The 19,766-nt window shown below is 44.4% G+C and overlaps 1 protein-coding gene and 1 pseudogene across 1 annotated transcript in view; both read left to right on the forward strand.

The window, feature by feature from the left end:
• The window catches only part of HSD17B4 (hydroxysteroid 17-beta dehydrogenase 4), an 867,876-nt gene extending 849,191 nt beyond the window's left edge, over window positions 1–18,685 (forward strand). The window contains exons 23-24 of the mRNA XM_078675560.1: window positions 1,653–1,780; window positions 18,198–18,685. Coding sequence (XP_078531686.1) covers window positions 1,653–1,780; window positions 18,198–18,287 — 218 coding nt within the window. The 3' untranslated portion in view covers window positions 18,288–18,685. The remainder of the gene's footprint in view (window positions 1–1,652; window positions 1,781–18,197) is intronic.
• LOC144820917 (5.8S ribosomal RNA) lies at window positions 5,743–5,896 on the forward strand (annotated as a pseudogene).
• Window positions 18,686–19,766: the final 1,081 nt, after the last annotated feature.

Genomic DNA, 19,766 nt, shown 5'->3' on the forward strand with positions numbered 1-19,766 from the left:
TTTGGGAGGATCTTCTGTTGCAGCAGCAGAGCAGGGTCCTTCACCTGAATCTGTTTAATCTACATCTCCGTACGTGGAGTTTGAGCAGCATCCGTTTTTGACTGAATTTGTTCTGCTACCTCAAATGTTGGATGTCATCCTTGATGCCAGGCGCCCTTCCATTAATTCCATTTATGTCAGCCACTTGGACAAATGTATGGTCTTGTGTGGTTTCTGCAAGACTGCCCCTAACAAGCAAAGCTGTTGGATGCTCTTTTGTGTGTTTTGTCTTTGGCCTAGCAAGACCTTGCAGTGGGCACTATTAAAATTTCATCTTTTGGCCCTACCGGCCTTTCTCCATTTACTGAACCAATGTTTATATCGCCTGCTGCGATTTGATTTCTAAAAGGTTTAACATATATATCCTTCAAAACTGTTTTTGATGCCACAGTGGGACCTTAACTTCGACTTGATGTTTCACATGTGTATGCCCTATGAATCAATGCACAGCTGCTCGCTGCGTCTACTGATTTTAAAGACATCTTCCTCATTGTGAATACTTGAGCTTGCCATGTGATTGAACTTCATGCACTGTCAGTGCAACCGCCCTACAACCTTTTACCCAGACAAACTGGTGTTGAGTACTCAAGTTGTCTCTTGCCTAAAGTTGTGACATCCTTCTATGCTGGGCAATCCATCACCCTGCCCCCCCACTCCTACCTCAAAAGAGGATGGAAGGCTTCTTTAACTGGATTCCAAATGGTCATTAAGCTTTTATATTGAAAGTACTAGGAAACAATGGGTGGATGACCAACTTTTTATGGAGTTCTGCGGGGCAAAGCAAGGAAAGGCTGTCCATAAGAGGACACTGTCTAGATGGGTAGTCCTCTGCATTATCTGCTGTCCACAGGGCAGGAAATAGCCGCTGGTTGATTGTAGAGCCCATCCACAAGGCTGCTACCACTTCATTGGCTTGCAGAATACCTGTCCTTGACATCTATCAGGCTGCGACAAGGGCATCAGTGCATACGCTCACAAAGCACTACTGCCTTGCTCCATTGTGTAAGACCTTTTTTCTGAGTCCACTCCACAAGCCATCCACTGATGGAGGAACTGCGTCAGTATCTACTCTGAGGTGAGTAATTTGCACTTGAAAGTATTTACAAGAACATCTAGTTACTTAACCTTCCATACCGCTCTTTTTGGTGGATACTTTAACCGTAGATTCTTCACTGCTCTCCCGCATCCCCGTTCTGTTGAGTGGTTTCTTTTTAGCATCTTAAAAGGTCCCAATATAAGGCTCTGCACACTGGTACATCCACTGCTGTGAAATCTTCCAGATCCAGTCTAGCACCTGAGTAAGTAACTTGTTCTTCTCTTCAGTCACGCAGATCTTTCATTAGCGTAGCATTCTTCCTCACTTCTGTCATAAGGATTGCTCAGCCAACAGCTATTCTCTCAACTTATTTTTCTACAGCTCAAATGAAGGGTCAGAGTTCTGCGCCCAGTAATGCATAATGCAAGAACGTATAATTATTAGTGGTGATATGTATTTTATTAATCATTTTTGCACATTTAAAGTTTTCCTGGGGGAGAAAAGCCTTTAAACGGATCTTCCATGAATTATCTATTTTTAAAGTGTAACCTGCAGTAATTGGGTTTTCTTTTCACAGCTATCAACTTGAAGAATGGACCTGGTGAGGCATACAGAGGACCCGCCCAGGGTCATGTGGACACAGTTTTTACTGTTTCTGATACTGATTTCATGGAGATTGCAATGGGAAAGCTGAACCCTCAAAAGGTAAAATCAAATCAGAGTAATTGGATTTCATGTTGGTGCTAAGATACAGTGATTGACTTTTAAATGAGCTGCTTTTTTAAAGCAGGATTATTATGAAATGTTTGACCGTTAGCACGGATGGTACCACAATTAATTTTATATCATAACCATATCTTTTGAATTTTAGAAGTAATTTGCTGAGTTTACACGTGTTCTTGGTGAGCTTGAGCTACCATGACCTTACATTCTATCCTACCAATATATTTATGTATGTATTTGTTCATTTATAATGGAGTTGTCTTTTCATTACTAAATCTTCCAGTACAAGATGTATCCGTTAAAAGTCAAAGCAATCCTTCAGCTTTCTTCTCATGATGCAAGAGGACAAAATATACAACATTACTCAATAAGATACTATGTCTACACCACTTTAAGTAATCCCATGGAGATGTTCCTTTCTTCTGCATATGCTAATTCTGTAAAAAAAAGTCACATGATGTCTGCTGCTCTGTTATTTGTGATATTTTTCTTCTAAAATTCCCATTCTCCAACAAAGATTGCCATTCTTTTGTTTTGTTCAGGGCTGTGTGAAATTTAAATTAGTCCTGCTTTGCTGGTGATGTGGTTCACTGAGTTGGCACACCCATTCTTGTCCATTGGCTGACACGTCCTTGTGAGTGAACATTCACTGGTGACGTTTTAGCAAACACATCATGGAAGTCTTGTAACCTAACAAACCCTTGTGGATTGGCTGCCACTATATGCCTGGTAGGCTTGGAGGCTCTTCCCACACACTAGGAGGCTCTGCCCGCAGGCTACCAACCCTTGCTGCGGGAAATAGGCGTCCCATGGTCCCCCAACCTGATTGCATATTACTGTAGCTTTTCGTAGGTGTACCAGACTCCTCTAAGGCCGACACCACCCTACCTCCAGTAGGGAAGGTGGCCCTGCCTTGTGCCTGAATCCATGGCCTGCGGGGTATGGGCCTTACAGGCAAAAGCCATGGCTTCTCACACCTTTCATTGAAGATTACTGAAACTGTTCAGCCCTCAGGATCCCCAGACTCTTCCCTGGTGTACTGTCACCTTTCCTCAGTCAGGCTAGGTGGCTTTGCATGGTGGCTGACCCCTCACAGAGGTCGCTTATCTGTTCCAAACCCTGGCGGGCCACAAGAATCCTACTGGTCTGCACCCATCCCACCCTGCGTAGGGATTGTCACCCCAGTCCATTAGCTCAGTGTGCCCAAGTCAGTGTCTTCGACCTTCCTGGAGCCTGACCCTGAAGTGTTCACGAAGGTTAGGACGCCAGCCAACCCCTCTCTCCTCTTGGGCCTTCATGGGAAGCTGTTCTTCCGTGACTATTAAGCCCCAATGAAGTGGGGGCTTACAAAACTCGTAGAAGGCGCAAATATGCATTAGCCACACTGGCAGCCTCCAGTTATCTGGTCAGCCAGCCTGCGACCTGATGGCCCAGGCTAACCTGACGACCTGAGTGCCCAGGCTAACCGGATGACCGGGGTGCCCAGGGCCACAGCAGCTGATGGCGACCAGAGCAGCCATGCATTCTTAGACTAGTGCTGTAGATGCTCTTCCTAGCGACATCAACAGTCTTTTCTCCCAGTGACTCCGCTGGCAACCCTGTCTGGCCATCTGGTCATCCTGCTGACTTGCAAGCAATCATGCCCCGATTTCCCTGTATCTGGTGGTACAGGACCGGGAGGTCCCCGTGCCCCAAGACATGTGAAGGAGACAACCTCCCATGGGCCAAGCTGTGGCTGTTCACACCCATCACCCAGTGGCAGAGGGACGCCAGGGGCAGCAACTACCCACAGATGGAGACAAAAGCTTGGCTCAGAGGATGACTTTCAGTAGTTTGCAGGGAGGTAGCTGCTCTGCTACAAAATAACCCTAACCCAGAATCAGGTTGTCTATGAATGATTTAGCATTGGGTACCCCAAAGAAATGCAGTGTGCTAAGGTTCCAGCCCCAGAGTGAGCAGCTGTACGCACTGGCCCTGAAGCTGGCTATCCTTGGCTTAGCGAGGTTCCATTGCACTGAAGTATTATTACGGGTTAGGGAGATTCTGATTTAGAGGCATTTAGTCATAATCCCACAGACAGTATCTTCGCCCCATTGGCTCCACTCATACTCAACAGGATTGCAATTGCAACAATACATCATCAGTAGGGTAAAGCTAACCTATCTCACAATTGTCTAATCCCAGCTAATGCTACCTATTGGTCGGTAAACAATTCAATGCTTGATGAATTCTGCTTCACAATGATGGGGAGAGCCGGCATCAAAGGATCGAAAATTGATGTCGCTATGATCTCTTGCCCGCCACAAGCTAGTTATTCCTTTGGCTACTTTTTTGACACCTCCTGATGGAAAGCCCAAAAAGTCAGAAGGATCGTGAGGCCCTACTTTCACAGTCATAATCCATACTTAAGATCTATATCAAGCAAGCTTTTGCCTTTCTGCATTCCTGGAGATTTCTGTATTCCCAGAGCACGCTTTAGGACACCTGTAAAGGTGACTGGCCAACGGCGGACTAAGAGAGCCGCACTTCACTGCTAAGTTCCTCTTGTGGTAGTTGATTAAAGTAGTCAATAGAAGTGTGCACAAACAACTTCAGCACCAGCAGCTGTTGGGTGCAAACTGCGACGCAGATCAAGACACGAGTAAATATGGAGGGGTGCAACACTGAGTTGTCTCTTCCAAAAGATATAGACGGACAAATATTCCTTTGTGTTTATTTTCCTTTATTTAATTGAAATCACAAAACAGCTCCATCCAACGCATTTTGTTCAATTGGCATTAAACTTCATCAGGGCTTAACAATTAAGATGATAAATGATCCGTAATTTACATGTACTGGTCGGGAGGCAGACACCACACACACGCATCCCGGGCATTGCTGTTGGGCCCTTATTTGGGAGCCCCCACATGAAATGTCTACAGTCTTTATCTTATTTAACGATGGTTCCCACACATGGAACTTGGGGGCAATGGTCCAGACTTTGTATGCTTGTACTAACCTACAACTCTTGAAAATAAACACAAAGGAATATTTTATTTCGTTCTTTTAGGCACGAACTTCGACAGGGCGATTATACTGCTATTCGTTGTTTTAAACTGAAGACGTAATCAACAGGATGGCTCAGCTAAGAACTCTCCCTGCGACGTCAACTTAAATTTGTAATCACAAGAGGAATATAATGGCTGTTGTGCCTTTCGTACAGAATTTCCGGGTGTATTTCCAGACCTGGTGGCGATACCCTAATATTAAACAGTGTTTGATTCGATAAATATCCTGCTGCTCGATATGTCACATCGCCGGAACAACAGCCACTTAATAGGGTATCGCCGCCAGGTCTGAAAATACACCCGGCAATTCAGTGCCTTGCCTGGTGCATCAGGCTCTGAAAACCCAGCACTAGGAGACCCTGGCCTCTCCAAGGGCAAGTGGACTCTAATTCATAAGATACAGTGTCCTTTAAGCCTGGCCAACTGATCGCATATGCCATAGGAATGAATAGTGTACTCCGATGGGAGAGGCTGCCCTGGAAAAGTCCAGATGCAAGTTCCTTTGACTCTTGTAGCCCAGCCAGGGTTCCTGGAGGTCAGTTACAATAGCTTGAATATCACCCTCTGTCACTTAAGGTGCCAGGGCCCACTGCCTTAGCTGTGGACTCTCGACGCACAGGGTGTGAGCCCTGGTCCCTGCTGTGTGACAGATGTCCAATGTGTGGATTGGACTACCCTCCCCTGGTGCCAGGTACCTGGTTGTCCGCGTCTGTGTGGATGGGCTTTGAAGACTTGTGTGGTCCCACCTGGATGTCTGGGAGGGCCAGTCCAGTAGTGGAGCTGCCTTCCTGTGCTGTTGTGGGAGCAACATGCTTGCTAACCTAGACACATGGGTGGTGGAAGTCGGTGCTGCCTTACAACCGCCTCTCGTGCCCGGACATTAAGAAAGTTGCCTATGACTCTTGGTCGTGGATCACTCAGCTCGCACACCAATAAAGAATGATGCTAGGTATGAGAATTAGTGTAAATTGCAGGACACATTAATCACCGACACTTCAATCGCACCTTGCAGCCACAGGTTCCTCCCGGGGCTACTACTGTCTGAGAGTTGCTTGAATATCAATTGCCCTGGGGACCTCCCAGAGTGTGACTAAGTGAAATTAAGGTCTCACTGAGGCGTAATGAAAGGGGAAGGTGGGAACATATGTACAAGACCTTTAAGAAATCTGTCATTGGGGGCTTGGCTCCCTTAATTTCTCCCATGGTCTTATCAGGACCACCCATCACAGGACCCCTCCCTCAGGACCTGGTATGTAGGGATGCCACCTGTGCGCCTGGCCTTCAACTGTCTGGGTGGGGCAGGCAGGTGGCTGGTCTGTCTCTGGTGGGAAAAATCTGGGGTGTATGGCTGTATGCTACTTCGACAGCCAGGACTGGGAAGGCCCCCTGCCTGCCTGTGTGTGTTGGTTTTGGCCCTTGCACCCGTGGGCTTTGGTCTCGAATTTGGGAATGGGAGCACCACAACTCTCAAATGATAACACAGGTGTCCTAAAGCGAGAGTAATTATGGAGGGGAGCACCAGTGAATTGTCTCTTCCAAAAGATATAGATGGACAAATATTCCTTTGTTTAGAACCAGAAAAGAAACCGCAAATCCTTACAAACACTAAAAAGTGTATGTGACGCACCTCCCTCAAGACAAAGGACAACAATCCTTTTTTCTAAACCCTCTATGGTCAAACTAACATTTGAGCATTATGCTCCCACGGTGTGCAACACCACTGCCCCTGCCATCTCCAAAGGGCGATCAAACGACCAAGATAAACTTTTGCCAACTGTAGGTTGCACCCCTGAGTCCAAATATCCAAAGGAAAAGTACTTTATGAATGTCCATCCAATATTAGCAATGTTCGGATTTCTTTATTCCTCTTGTTAATTTGAAACGAAGCACCAGGCAGCCAAGGTGTTTCGTTCTTTTTAGTCAAACCGTCCGATCTGCTTTCTGAGGGTCTGATCAGGTATCGAGCGGGTGCCTGGCTTTGTTGGCGGTGTGCCTACTAGCCATCACCCCCTCCCGAGACCCCTGGTGTGATTAGTGATCACCCCACATATAACTGCTGGGTTCCTTCAAAGAATCAGGTACCCGCATGAACAGCAGGTTTTAATTATATTTTTTCCTGTTTTTTCACACACTTGACCTCCAGGTTAGAGTGAGCCTTAGCGTGTTCATACCGCCGGGGTCTACGCACTGGTCCTGAAGAATGCCTAGCTAGTTGCAACATATAGGCAGAAACATGTTGACCACTCACAGTGAGACTTAGCTGAACTATCCATCCAGCATACATCGCTCACTTCCTTTTTTAACCGTGCCTGGTTGACTAACGAATAAAATTATTTTTGGACACAACCTTGACACTTTTAACTCACTTCACATTCACTTGCACAAAAATCAACCAGCTCTGCAGTAATTCTGGCGTCGAAGCACACCGGGGAGGTACTCAACCTTCCTGGTGCAGCCCGATGATGAAGCATGTCACCAACTAGGTTGATGAGTGAGGTCTTTCTAAAGAATCAAATTTGATTCTTCATGTTTGCTCTGCTCTTCGAAGAAGGCACACTCTTTTGTTGTTTGGATTACATTTTCAAGGGGACCAAGAGTGCTCCTTACTAAAAATCCCTCTCTCTCTTGTTGTTTAGTGGTGCTAAAGTGTGTGCCAGTTGCAGTACACAGACCATTTTACCTTGTTTTTAGGGAAAGCACACTGGCCCTGGGGCCTGGTTAGCAGGGACCCAGTGCACATCAGTCAAAAAACATCATTACCAGTGGCACAAAGTGTGGGTGACCATGACAAAAGGGGCACTTTCCTACACCCCCTGCTAATGCCACCAGTGTCTGGTGGCGGGAAGGGTCTCCAGTTTGTCCTCTGTGAAATGATCACAACATATGAATGGGTCATCCAGCTTATCCACAGCAGCATCACCCTAAACTGATTTTCTGTCCGTCATGATCATCCTCCTTCAACCTGGTCATGCTCCGTGACACACGCCTCAATACTGGATACAGAAGTTTTTATCTTGTTGAACAAAGCGTTCATAGTGGTGGTGTCCTCCAATTTAAGAGGTACAGGGTTTCCCCCCCTTTATTTCTTAGTCCCCAAGAAACCAGCCCAGAGCTAAGCATGGGTAATGTGGGCATCTGCCCATTACCCCACTCACGTCGAAAACATGGGACCCTCTTCTGTGTGTACAGCCACTCTGCCAGTCACCCTACCCGTTCCTCCAGTACCCCCTCCCCCACTCGATCACATCAAAGTGCTTCAACGCCTCATCAGGGGTAGAAAGCACTATATAAATACAGTTACAATTGCAAATATAACTTTTTAAGAGTGGTGTCTTGACCTCCCTGGTCGAAGGGCGTGGTGGCATTCCTGGGGTACAGGGGTGGGGAGAAGGAAAACAGTGCGTGGGGAAGTGAGCAGCATCATAGCCAAATATTGTGTTGGCTCACAGCACCATCCCTTAAAAACCTGCCATGAAGCTTTTCCTGCTCTTTATGTTTTAAGTTGCCAGACAACAAAAGGCCTGCTGAGTTCCAAGGACCAGCTGGACATCAGGTGAAGAGAGGGATGGGTTGGAAGAGGAGGGAGCAGCCAGAAAAGACTGGCATGGCAGGGCAGTGTTTAGCAAATCTCAGTCCCCTGGAACTTGAAGCGCTGCATCAGGCTGCAAGGTCCAGGAATGGGGCACCATTCTCTGGGCATTGCATCCATTATCCAGTGCTGCGAAGGCCCAGGGTAGGAGGACCCTTTTCCTTGGCCGCAGTGCTGCTTTTGCTGTGAAGCCCAGGGGGTTGAAACTCTCTCCTTTGAGACTCACAGCATATGGATTAGTTCAATGGATGTGGGGGACCAGCTGTAAGTCCGGGCATCAGCTCTAAATCCTGTGATTCTGGGCAAATCATTAAATCTTCCTATGCCTAAAAAACAAAACTGACCTTTTGTAATGCTATTGTAAATGGATGTATGGATGGATGGGTGGGTGGATTAGTGAACGGGTGGGTGGATGGAAGAGTTAAAGGGAGGATGGATGAGTGAAAGTGTGGATAGATGGGCGGATGAGTAAAAAGTTGATTGTGAGGATAGATGAGTGAAAGAATGGATGGATGAATGAAAGGGTGGATGAATGAGTGAAAGAGTGGATGGATAAAAGAATGGATGGATGGATGGATGTGTGAAAGTATAAATGGAGGAGTGGAAGGGTGGATATATTAGGGAAGGATTGGTACTTGTGTAAAGCGATCCAAAAACCTTAGACCGAGTTTGTGCTGTGCAAAAAAAGGAACTGCAAAGCCATGTCAGTCACTTCACATGCTGACCCTGCATTATACATAACCATGACTCTTGAACCCCCTGCTGAATGGATGGATGAGTGAAAGGATGGATGGCTGATTGAAAGGGTGGATGGAAGAATGCGTCAAAGGCAGAATGGATGGCTAGATGGATGGATGGAGTAAAAGGGTGGATGGATGAGTGAAATTATCGATAGATGGGTGAGTGAAAGGGTCAATGAATGGATGAGTGAAAGAGTGGATAGATCATAAGAGAATGGATGATGTGTGAGTGAAAGGCTGGCTTAGTGAAATGGTAAATGGATGGATGGGTGGGTGGATTAGTGAACGGTGGGTGGTTGGAAGAGTTAAAGGGAGGATGGATGAGTGAAAGTGTGGATTGATGGACGGATGAGTAAAAGGTTGATTGTGAGGATAGATGAGCTGAATGAGTAAAAGGGTGGATGGATGAGAGAAAGAGCGGATGGATAAAAGGATGGATTGGTAAGTGAGTGCAAGGCTGAATGTGTGAAAGTTTAAATGGATGAGTGGAAGGGTGGATAGATTAGTGGAAGGATGGATTAGTGAGAGGATGGATGGCTGAGTGAAGAGGTTGGAGGATGGAAGAGTGAAAAGGAGGATGGATGGAGTGAATCAGTGGATGGAGTGAAAGGGTAGATGGACAAATAAGTGAAAGGATAGATGTGGTAATGGGTGGATGTATGAGTGAAAGGATGATGTACAGGTGGATGAGTGAAAGAATGGATAGATGAGTGAAAGGGAGTGTGAAGGGATGGAAGTAAGGATGGATGGATGAGTGAAAATGTGAGCGGTTGGACGGATGAGGGAATGGATGGATGAGTAAGTGAAAGGATGGGGAAAGGGTAAATGGATGGATGAGGGAAAGAATGGAGTGACAGTGTGATTGGATGAGTGGTAGGATGGATGGATGATTGAAAGGATGGATGGCTGGATGTAGAAGTGAAAGGGTGGATGGAGGGATAACTAAGTTAAATGATGGATGGATGGGTTTGGGAATGGATGGATAGGTTTGAATGTGGATGGTAACACGGATGGACAGAATAGTGAAAGACTGAATGATAGATGGAAAAATGAATGGATGACAGAATGTAAAGGTAAAATGGTGGAGAACAGTAGGTGCATGAATTGATAGATGCTGGATGGAAGAGACACGAGAGTTCTTCTGGGTAGGGTTGTGATGACTTGCTTCACTGACTTGGTGCCATAAAAGCTTTGGTTAAAAGAGGGGAGGATATTTTGATTTTCTGGCTGCTCCCTTGTCTATGTGTGACATTTCTGTATTTGCCATTTGTACGTATGGCATATCTACACCATACGTAGGACATTTTGAGTGACACCCAACTGCTACTTGAATGTTAGTTTAGTAATTGTAAATTGTAGCATGCTTTGTTTTAACTGTAAGATTCTAGAGAGAGACGCCTCGTAGTACCAGGAGCTGTGCTTGAAGTGTTTGTTATGTTCGTAAGCAATATGCAAGGTGTCCAAATTAAGCTGTGTAATAGTGTATTCTCAGTGTCATTTTCAAGAGCTTTACAGAGAAAAGCCCATTTGTGAGCCCGGTCAGCAGTGCTAGCCTCTCGGTATGGCAAACTTTTTGCAGCACTCTGAAGTGCCCCCTTAAACAAAGTCTGACCCCCTACTTCAAGTCACACTTGCTGTCACACCCATAATGGGCCCCCTATTATGGGTCTGCCACAGCAAGCCCCCTAATTCACCCCCACAGCAAGAGCTCCTTAGTAACATCCCGCAGCAATGCGATGCAAGAACGTATTACTGACTTCAAGAGTATATAAGACCAGTACTCCGGGGATGAGTTAGGGGTCGGCTTCCAGTTTCTAGCTAAGAAACTGCACTGTCCTGCAGTAGTCTTGAGGCAAAACCTAATTGCTGATATTTTTTCTCAGTACAGAAGATACAAAGCCCGAAACTGTCATTGCAGTGGCAGGGATAAACAGCGCTACCTTACCTCTGCAACAAACACACATACTTGCGTAAACACACACACACCCCAATGCTGTCCACCGCCTTATCCTCAGAACTGGCTACACTAATGGTTGAGAATAAGTGCATCATCAATCTTTCTCTTCCAGTCACAGTAAAAGTGATTTATATGAAAACTGTAACTTTCTCTAACACGGATTTCCATCAGAGGAGGTCTCAAGTTGCTTCTTTATACCACATGTAAGTAGTTCATCCTGCTGTTATTTTCTTGCATTCTGGAACTTGCATTTTCATTTTTCCAACATAAATGCAGCAGTATAAGATCGAAATGAAAAGAATAAATCAAATGATGTATAACTTTGGGGACTGTAAAAATTCACATTTTAAACAGCCTTTTCAGTGCCGTGGTGATCTTAAACTTTCTTTACTGACCTGTTATTTATAAAGCGTTCAAATACAAATTAAAAGGTACATGTATTTGAACTCAACTTTATTTCGCTATCCCCGATTGCATAATTTTAACATAGTGATGCCATTCAATTAATTTTCTGAGGTGCTCTGGAATTGTAATCATGCACTAATCTGGCAACAATTAAATATCATTGAGTAAGGAAATCCATCTTTGTGAGACCTGTGCCTAACTTTTCCATTCAAAGTGACTATTGTGATCCATTGAATACAGCTTTAAAATGGACAGTCTTATTTTCTTTGGGCATTCAGCTTTTGATCCATGTTACTGATATCCACACTGTCACTTCAGCGATACCAAAGAAGATTAAATATTCTGTGATGTCACTTTCTCTGATGTCATTTCTTGTGCTGTTGCATGCAAATTAGAGGGACCTCTCATCTTCCCATTCACCTGGGACCCCAAAAATCCTAGGACGGGAAGGAAGGACAGGAAGATGACGGCTTGAGACCCTTCCTAGACCTCCACCTCTTGAAACTGTTCATTTATCAGGGCCAGTTCAAACTTGGGTCCTTGATCCAGGTGCTGTTGGCCCTTAACCCAGGGGATTTGCTTGTGCCTCTATATTTCTAGGACACCTGCTTTCACCTTTCAGTCATGCCTGCGAACAGGTCACTACCTGAGGTCCTTTATGGGGTTCGCAGCGCTTACAGTTTGCGGTTCACCTTTTGTTTGCCAGTTGTGCCATACGTGTATATCAAGGTGCTGGCAGTGACTAGGACTTCATAGAGCCACAGAGTCCCTTCATTTCTGTACTTGGATGAATGACAATTACATCTGCAGCTAGGGCTGTGTTGTGTCTTGGACTCTCTCTTGGGAGGTCACACAATTGTGATGATAGGCTGTGCAATGGGGCATTTCTCCACTTGGGATTCACTTTCCTGGCACACTGAAAGTGAGTGTCGATTCTGTCAGCTGTGTCTCCTTACAATAGCTTGGGCAGTAGCTCTACCCAGAAGTAAAGGAAAGGAATCGCTTCTCCAAGGCCCGGGACAGAAATTGTTATTGGTATTGCTCCGTTTATTCCCCCTTGGGGATGCCTACAGGTCTGATTGGTCTTATGGTCTTTTTATGCTTCTCTACTGATACCACTTCTCTTGAGTTATGCAGAAGATGCTGGAAAATCGAGCACAATTGAGCTTAATCTCCCCAGATTGGATGAGGAATTGAATATGCCAATCTACTGGAGTTCAGCACTCGCCCCCCTCTTCTTTTCACAACTGGGTGGACCTGCTTTTGCAACAGAGTGGTCTGGTTCTCTGCCCCAGTTTCTAGCGCTTCAGGCGTGGAGATTGAGCCAGTGCGCGGCACTGACACTTAATTGTCAATGCCAGCACTTGTGACAGTCTGCCACAAGGTGGCGGTGTTGTTCTAATTTAGAGATGAGCACAACAGTTGTTTATTAATTCAATATACATCAAAAATGACTATTACCTGCTGCCCAATCAATTCTTATAGGTTTGGGGACCTGGAATAGTCTGAATTGTCACACTTGTAGAAGTGAGATTGCTAGTAATTGTATTTGGTACTTTCATTGACAGCACTGGCAGGGGCAATGTGTGATGCAAGCTGCAGTGGACCCCTGGCGAGGGCCCTGGCACTTATGTGTGTTTTACAAATTATCCCTGGATTGAGCCATGGCAACCAGAAACCTTGTATTCAATTTCAAAGTAGTGAGGTAATTTTAGCTGACAGGAAGCCCACCACAAGAACTAGTTATGCAGGCTACTGGAGTATGTTTAAGTATTGTGAGCTGAAAAGCTTGGATCCTTCCTGTCCTGCTTTTCTGATGTTATGCAGTTGGCGCTACCTCTTGTCCTATAGCGCCCAGCTCTCGCTACTTTTAAAGGCCTTTGACAGCTTCATCACCCATCATGTGCCTTTCTGACAAGTCTTATTTAAACAACTACTTTTAGAAGATTGTCTGAAAGGTTTAATTTATCTCCTTCCCCTCTGTTCATAGTTCTACAGTGGGATTTAAATGTAGTGATATCATTCCTCATGGTATGTCGATTCTTAACCAATGCCCTGTGTCTCTTTGTCTGATGACACTGACACCTCTCGGTGGCAATGACTTTGACCCCCAAGGTCAGTGAACTGCATGCCCTTCCAGACCAGCCATCTTCCCAGTTGTGCTCTGGTCTTCTGTATCGATTGCACGCCAGGACAGAGTGAACAATCACCTGTTTGGTAGTTTTACTGGAGCCAAGAAGTACACAGCGGTAAGGAAGCAAACTCACGCTGGGTTACCCTTTGTATTGAGATCTGGCATGCCTTGGCCAAAAGGGTCCCTTCGACCTTCATTCATGCTCCCTCAACAATGGCCATGCCAACTTCTACTGCTCCTTCCGGGGGCTTCCCAATGGCTGTTTGTCCAGCAGCCCTCCTGTCATCATTACATACTTTTTCTACGCATTGTTCCTCATGACTCAGGCCCACAGTGACCGATCTTTTACCAAGGCGGAGGTACATGACGTCCTTGGGTAATTGGCACAACTCAATACCACTCTGTGGAGGATATTGCTCATAGACTCGTCCATCAGGTCAGGCAGCTGGAGAAAGAAGTGTCCATCAGAACAAAAAGTTACTTCCCTTGAGAGCAATATTTCTAATGGATACTGCATCTTTCCACAGATTTCTCAGCACCCTCCGTCCTCTCCTGACGAGTTAGTGGTATTAATAATAAGAGCCCAAGGTGTGCAGTGTATTTTGTGCTGTTATTGTCATTATCGGTTATGCTCTCTTAATTGTTCCATGCACAGCTTGAGGAAACGTGGAAAAAAATACCAGGTAGTGACACCAGCACAATATATCTCCTGCTGTCACACCCTGGGCATAAAAGGCAGTGTTTGAAGCCACTTGGTGCCATATAACGCTGCTAAAGAGTTATTGCAGAGGGAAAGGTTATTGGACCTGTCTTGCCCCCTAAGAATATTTACAAAGTGACGAATCTGCAGAAAGGTACCACATCCACCTATCCTAGTGGGATTAAGTATATATTTCCTTTTGGAATACAAGGCACTTAAGTTTGGTGTAATGATGTAGATATGACAATCGCAGGTTGTGAGTCCATCCTGCTCGCCTTTTATTTGGAAAAGCTTGTTTCTCATTCAGTTTATAGATGTAAGTGATACTAAATACCACTGTGATTTAAAGATTATTTAATACTTTCATTTTACGAATGCTATATAGGTAGGGAGCATCTGAAGTTCACAAGGGTATTTTGGTGTGAATTAATGTTTTTTGTATACCGCAGTCTGTGAACTGTGCCTCTACGTGCTCCCAATTTTTGGTGCCGACATTAGCTGAATATAGAAAGCGAAAGTGATTTGCCAAGGAACACAAATTTTGGGCAAGACGTGAAACAAACGTTTGTAACATGGCCCACTCCTGAGTACATAATCTGCAAGTTGGCCACTTGACTAATTATCCTTCCTAGGTAATATTTGTGCTCAATGCAATAGCCTATTCACTAGCCAGTTAGTGATTAGGCATTATCCCAAGCGGTCTAGGCAATTGCTGATAGTGATGGCCTCCAGGAAGCATGTTCTTTTTGTTACCCAGACCACACTTTCATCTGCAAGAGTCAAAAAGCTGTGAGCACAGGCGCCCCCAAATGTGCCCTCCTGCCACAGCAGTACCATACCTTCTGCGCTCACAAGACACAATGCCCTTTATCCCTGGATCCGCTTTTAGGAGTTGGCAACATTGTGACTTCTTCCTCTTGACGCGTGGAAATTGAAGATCTAGACGGGAGGCAACTGGAGCAGTATGACTGAGCTCCATCTGCTCTCATTGTCATCCACTGAAGATCTACAATGCTCTAGAGTATGCTTTGATTGCTCGACTTGCTACTTCTGGAAAGTCGAGTGCCGAAAGGGAGTAACTTGCTCATCCAGTTGAATGGAATAGTGCGGTGGCCTTGGCTCATCAGTGGTAAGACAGTATGTTGTGTGTGTGTGTGTGTGTGTTGTGTGTTTGTATTTATATAGCGCACTTCTACCCAGAGGTCTCGTAGCGCTGTATTCATACCGCTGTGGAACCCATCCTGGCTTTCCTGTGAAATGTCCACTCCTGGGCACCCCCAAGGTGAAGCCAGGCATCCAAGCGTTGCTGGGGCCGTTGTGGAGATTAAGCAAGCTATTGTCCAGAGTCACACCCATGATTAGACTAGGCACCGAGGCAAGAATTATCAGGTCCGGGGAAATTGAGTCCAAGAGCCGCCGAGGCGGGAATTGAACCCTGGTCCCGGGCCAGACCTCTGCTTCAGGGTCTGCCGCTCTAACCATTGAGCCACGCTTCTCCACAAGGCACTGGCCGGACTTGCTTTATTATCCCAGAATCCTGAGAAAGCATATAGCAGTTATATCTATGCATTAATGCAATGTTAGTAGCTGCAGTTAAGGAGATATCTCTTTTTGGAAACGCTACACAGCCTATGTTGCTCTTCAATTTAAAGTGCCTGGATTATTTTGTGGTTCTAGCCGTGTATTAGAAACAAATGACGGGTGATGTTACTCTCCTGTTATGAGTTCAGTACGGTATGTTAATCTCGTGTTTTTAGTTTAGTACGGTATTCTCTTTTTTGTTTCCCAATGGCTGAGGTTTTGGAATTATTTTTAGTTTTTGACCGGTCCCACTTTATCCTTATCCAATTTCTTGAGAACTCTTATAGTATTAATCCATGTGATTTTAGGCAAGTATAACGTGATGTCACTGGCCATCATGTCCTCAGGCAGAAGTCATGCTGAAACTTTCTGGGATTTTGCCAGTCCTGATGCCCTTTGATGACATTTCTTGTCCTATCTTTCATTATGGTACATAGTGCCCACACGTGGGAATGTTGGCAGTTTTCATTCTTTCCATTTCCCCGAGGAGAATAGGGTAGTGAGGCACAATGTATGTCCAGTCTGTACTGATAGTTGTTTAGGTTTGGTCTATGTATGCATGAGGACTATCCAGGAGCAGGACTAAACAGATGCTAGACTTTCACTCATCTTGAGAAATAGTGAGTGAGTGAAGGGATGGTAAATGCTGAAGTTTAGGTTTACTTTCTTCAGTAATGTGGGGACCTCTCCTGCTTGGAGTGTGCCTTGTACCAGGTTAGAATTGACTATGTTAAGGGGGGTTAAAATGTCTTGAATAATTCAAGCAATTATGAGGGACAGTGTCAAATTGTGTTGACGTCCCTAAAGAAGGTAGCGAGGCCTTGTTTTAATCGTCGTTGCAGATAGGCAATAATTGAAGTGGGCAAGTGGTGTCAACCAGTGAGTGCCTGCGGTTCTTTTATTTGCAATGGGGAGTAGTATCACTTCTCAGACGGGACGGCGTACTTTCATTTGAGAGCTCTGCCACTTCTTAGAAGCAAACCGGTACTCTAGATAGCGAGAACCTCCACTTTTATATTTATTCCAAGCAGCAGCGGACGGCACCGGTAAACGTGGTGAGGCAGGGTTTGAGGGGGCAAGCTGACAGACGACGGAATAGGTATGATTAAATAAATAAATAAAACCTATTCCGTCGTCTGTCTGCTTGCCCCCCCTTCTACGCCCTGCCCCGCCTCAGCGCCCCACTGCGCATACCTGTGCTGGCCGAGTCTAAGCACTGGTGATAGACAATAAGCAGGGTAAATAGAAATTGAAATGTTGTGTTCACAAGACTTTGAATCTGTCCCTTTTCAGTTATGTCATGGTATATGTATTCACATCCAATAGGAAACAGAGAAAGGAAATGCATTTCTATCCACGAATGTATGGAAGTAATAAGAATATGTCAACGTGGTAACATTTAAAAGAAAATGAGTGTCACTGATAGAACTGAACAATAAATCTGAAAATAACTTAGGTTCTCAACAATACATTCTGAGTATGAGCAGTGGCTGATTTGAACCTGGACAGTTCGCGCTCTGCACCAAAACCTATCCCTTGATTGAAATCACTTATATTTCAAGGAAAGAGCAGAGAAGCGAGCTTCAAGTAAGATTGTGGCCTGATGGAAGCTTTACACTCCCCTTGATTAATGAATAATACCTAGTCATCAATACATTGTTTTAGAAGAGGTACAGAATGGACTCTTAAAGCGCCTAAGTAGCAGAGGTAAATGTAAACTCGGTGACTGGTATTTTTAACACTAGTTTGTGTCCAACATACAGAAAGCTGAAGTTCCGCAGCTCCCGGTAATTGAAAGTATCATCAATAAAGTAATTAATGATGTCTTGTGATTCCATTTGTGACATCATGTGCGACTTTTAAATATGTGAGTACATGCGATGGATGAACACTGCTTGCGAGGAGGCCATAAGCCTATATGGGAAGTTTAATGCCAGCCTTTCCTTGTGTTGTTTTTATTTTTTATTTGAGCTTGTTTGGATGGCTTCCTCTAAAAGTCTGTTCGATCCATAAAACTGCCTCAGCAGCAGTAGTGTGGCACTGAAAATACCCAGACTGAAGTAAATCAAATGTGTATAGCTCTATCCCTGGACCTTGTGTCCGTATCCGTTGCAAAGACTCGTGTTTATAGCTGATTACACACGTCCCCGGGCGTCCACGGTGTGCGAGGCTTTCATATCTTGTCATTAAAGAGAAACTATGCTTCGGATTTGATGTTTCCTTGTCTTTTGTTCTTCTGCCTCTAGGCGTTCTTCGCTGGCAAGCTGAAAGTGAAAGGCAATATCATGCTGAGCCAGAAGTTGGAGCTCATTCTGAAGGACTATGCAAAGCTCTGAAGGCGCGCGCCTCTTGCTGTTCTTCAGCAATGGAAGGGAGGTTGTTGGTTTTCTCCAGAAAGACCATTTGGTAGCTTCAAGGCACTAAAAACAACGAAGGAAAAAAAGAACCCTGCACATTCTTCGCTTCGTTCATTAATTTTGTCTGTTTGTCAAACTTTTGCTGCCTGATATTTGTTGATTATAAATAACATCAATGTCTGATTGAAAACCAGAATGTGCTTTGTCATTAAAAATTTATTTCAACATTATATCTATCGATTTGTACAAAATAATAAGGATTTTAAATATAAACATTTTCGTTTTAGAAGAAAGTGAAACTAATACAACGGCAGTGTCTGCTCTTTCATTCATAATTATGTGTACTGGTTTTATAAAATATAAATGTAAAATACGTATACATTTGTCTGGTGCCTTCATCTTCTCATTGGCATTTCTTACAACTTGTCTTACAGTAAATCATGGCCAGTAGCTCCCATGTCAGTAAAGTGTCCACAGAAGTATTTTATCTAAATCAAAATGAACATTCCCGGTACTGGAAGCTTATACTTTTCCCCCTTCCAAACGTTAGCCAAGAACCTGGTGCAGAAGAATAGAAAGAGGAAGATACGATGGTGTAAGCAGTTAGGCATTTAAGAAAGAAATTAAGAAAGAATAGAGCCTATGAGGGTTGCGTAACAGGGAAACCATGCAATATCAAGACAAAACATTGCAGCCTATCCCATAAAATTTCAAAAATGATCATCAGTCTACACTAATTTATAATCCCAATCCAGACATTCAATACAGATTATATCCAAAAACATGACTTTTAATTCATTCATGCTTTGATTTAACTATTCATATATTTATTTGTTTATTAAAATCATTGGTCTACTCTAATACATCAATATTCTATCCAATTTATTTATACGTAAGCCTCCCCAACCTCTTACCCCATAATCCAAACACACAAAAAATATTTAAAAATGAAACCCAACCAACCATCACTTTTAATCATTCTACATTCACACCATATTTAGCACCCTAACTAAAATATCAAGAGTCCCTGGGCCTAATACTCACCATGTTACTATGTTCTCAAGAATTTATTATTTTTAGGGTCCCTTCCTTAAAAGTTTACGTAGCGATGTTTCATAATATTTGCATATTATCATCCTACAAATTCCTTCAATATTGTTCTTCTCATTAGTCTTCAAATAGTTTTATTGTAATCAACTCTGCTATGTCCCCACTACTGCGCCAACGCGCATTTCTGTGTGAGACTACTCTTCAGGAATACACCTTTCTCCCTCGGGTCACAATGTAGATATTTATCATTTAATAAAGGGCAAAGGAGAACCTTGGAGAGGGTGGGAAACCAAACCACCTAAGACTCTAGACACTTATTGTTAGACTTTGGTTTTTTGGGAGTCAGAGTATGCACCCTTTACAATCAGGAACCACCACTCTAGTCAGGGTAAGCTACATGCACGCTAA

Source organism: Lissotriton helveticus, chromosome 2_1 (assembly GCF_964261635.1).
Source record: "Lissotriton helveticus chromosome 2_1, aLisHel1.1, whole genome shotgun sequence".
Classification (NCBI taxonomy): Eukaryota; Metazoa; Chordata; class Amphibia; order Caudata; family Salamandridae; genus Lissotriton; species Lissotriton helveticus.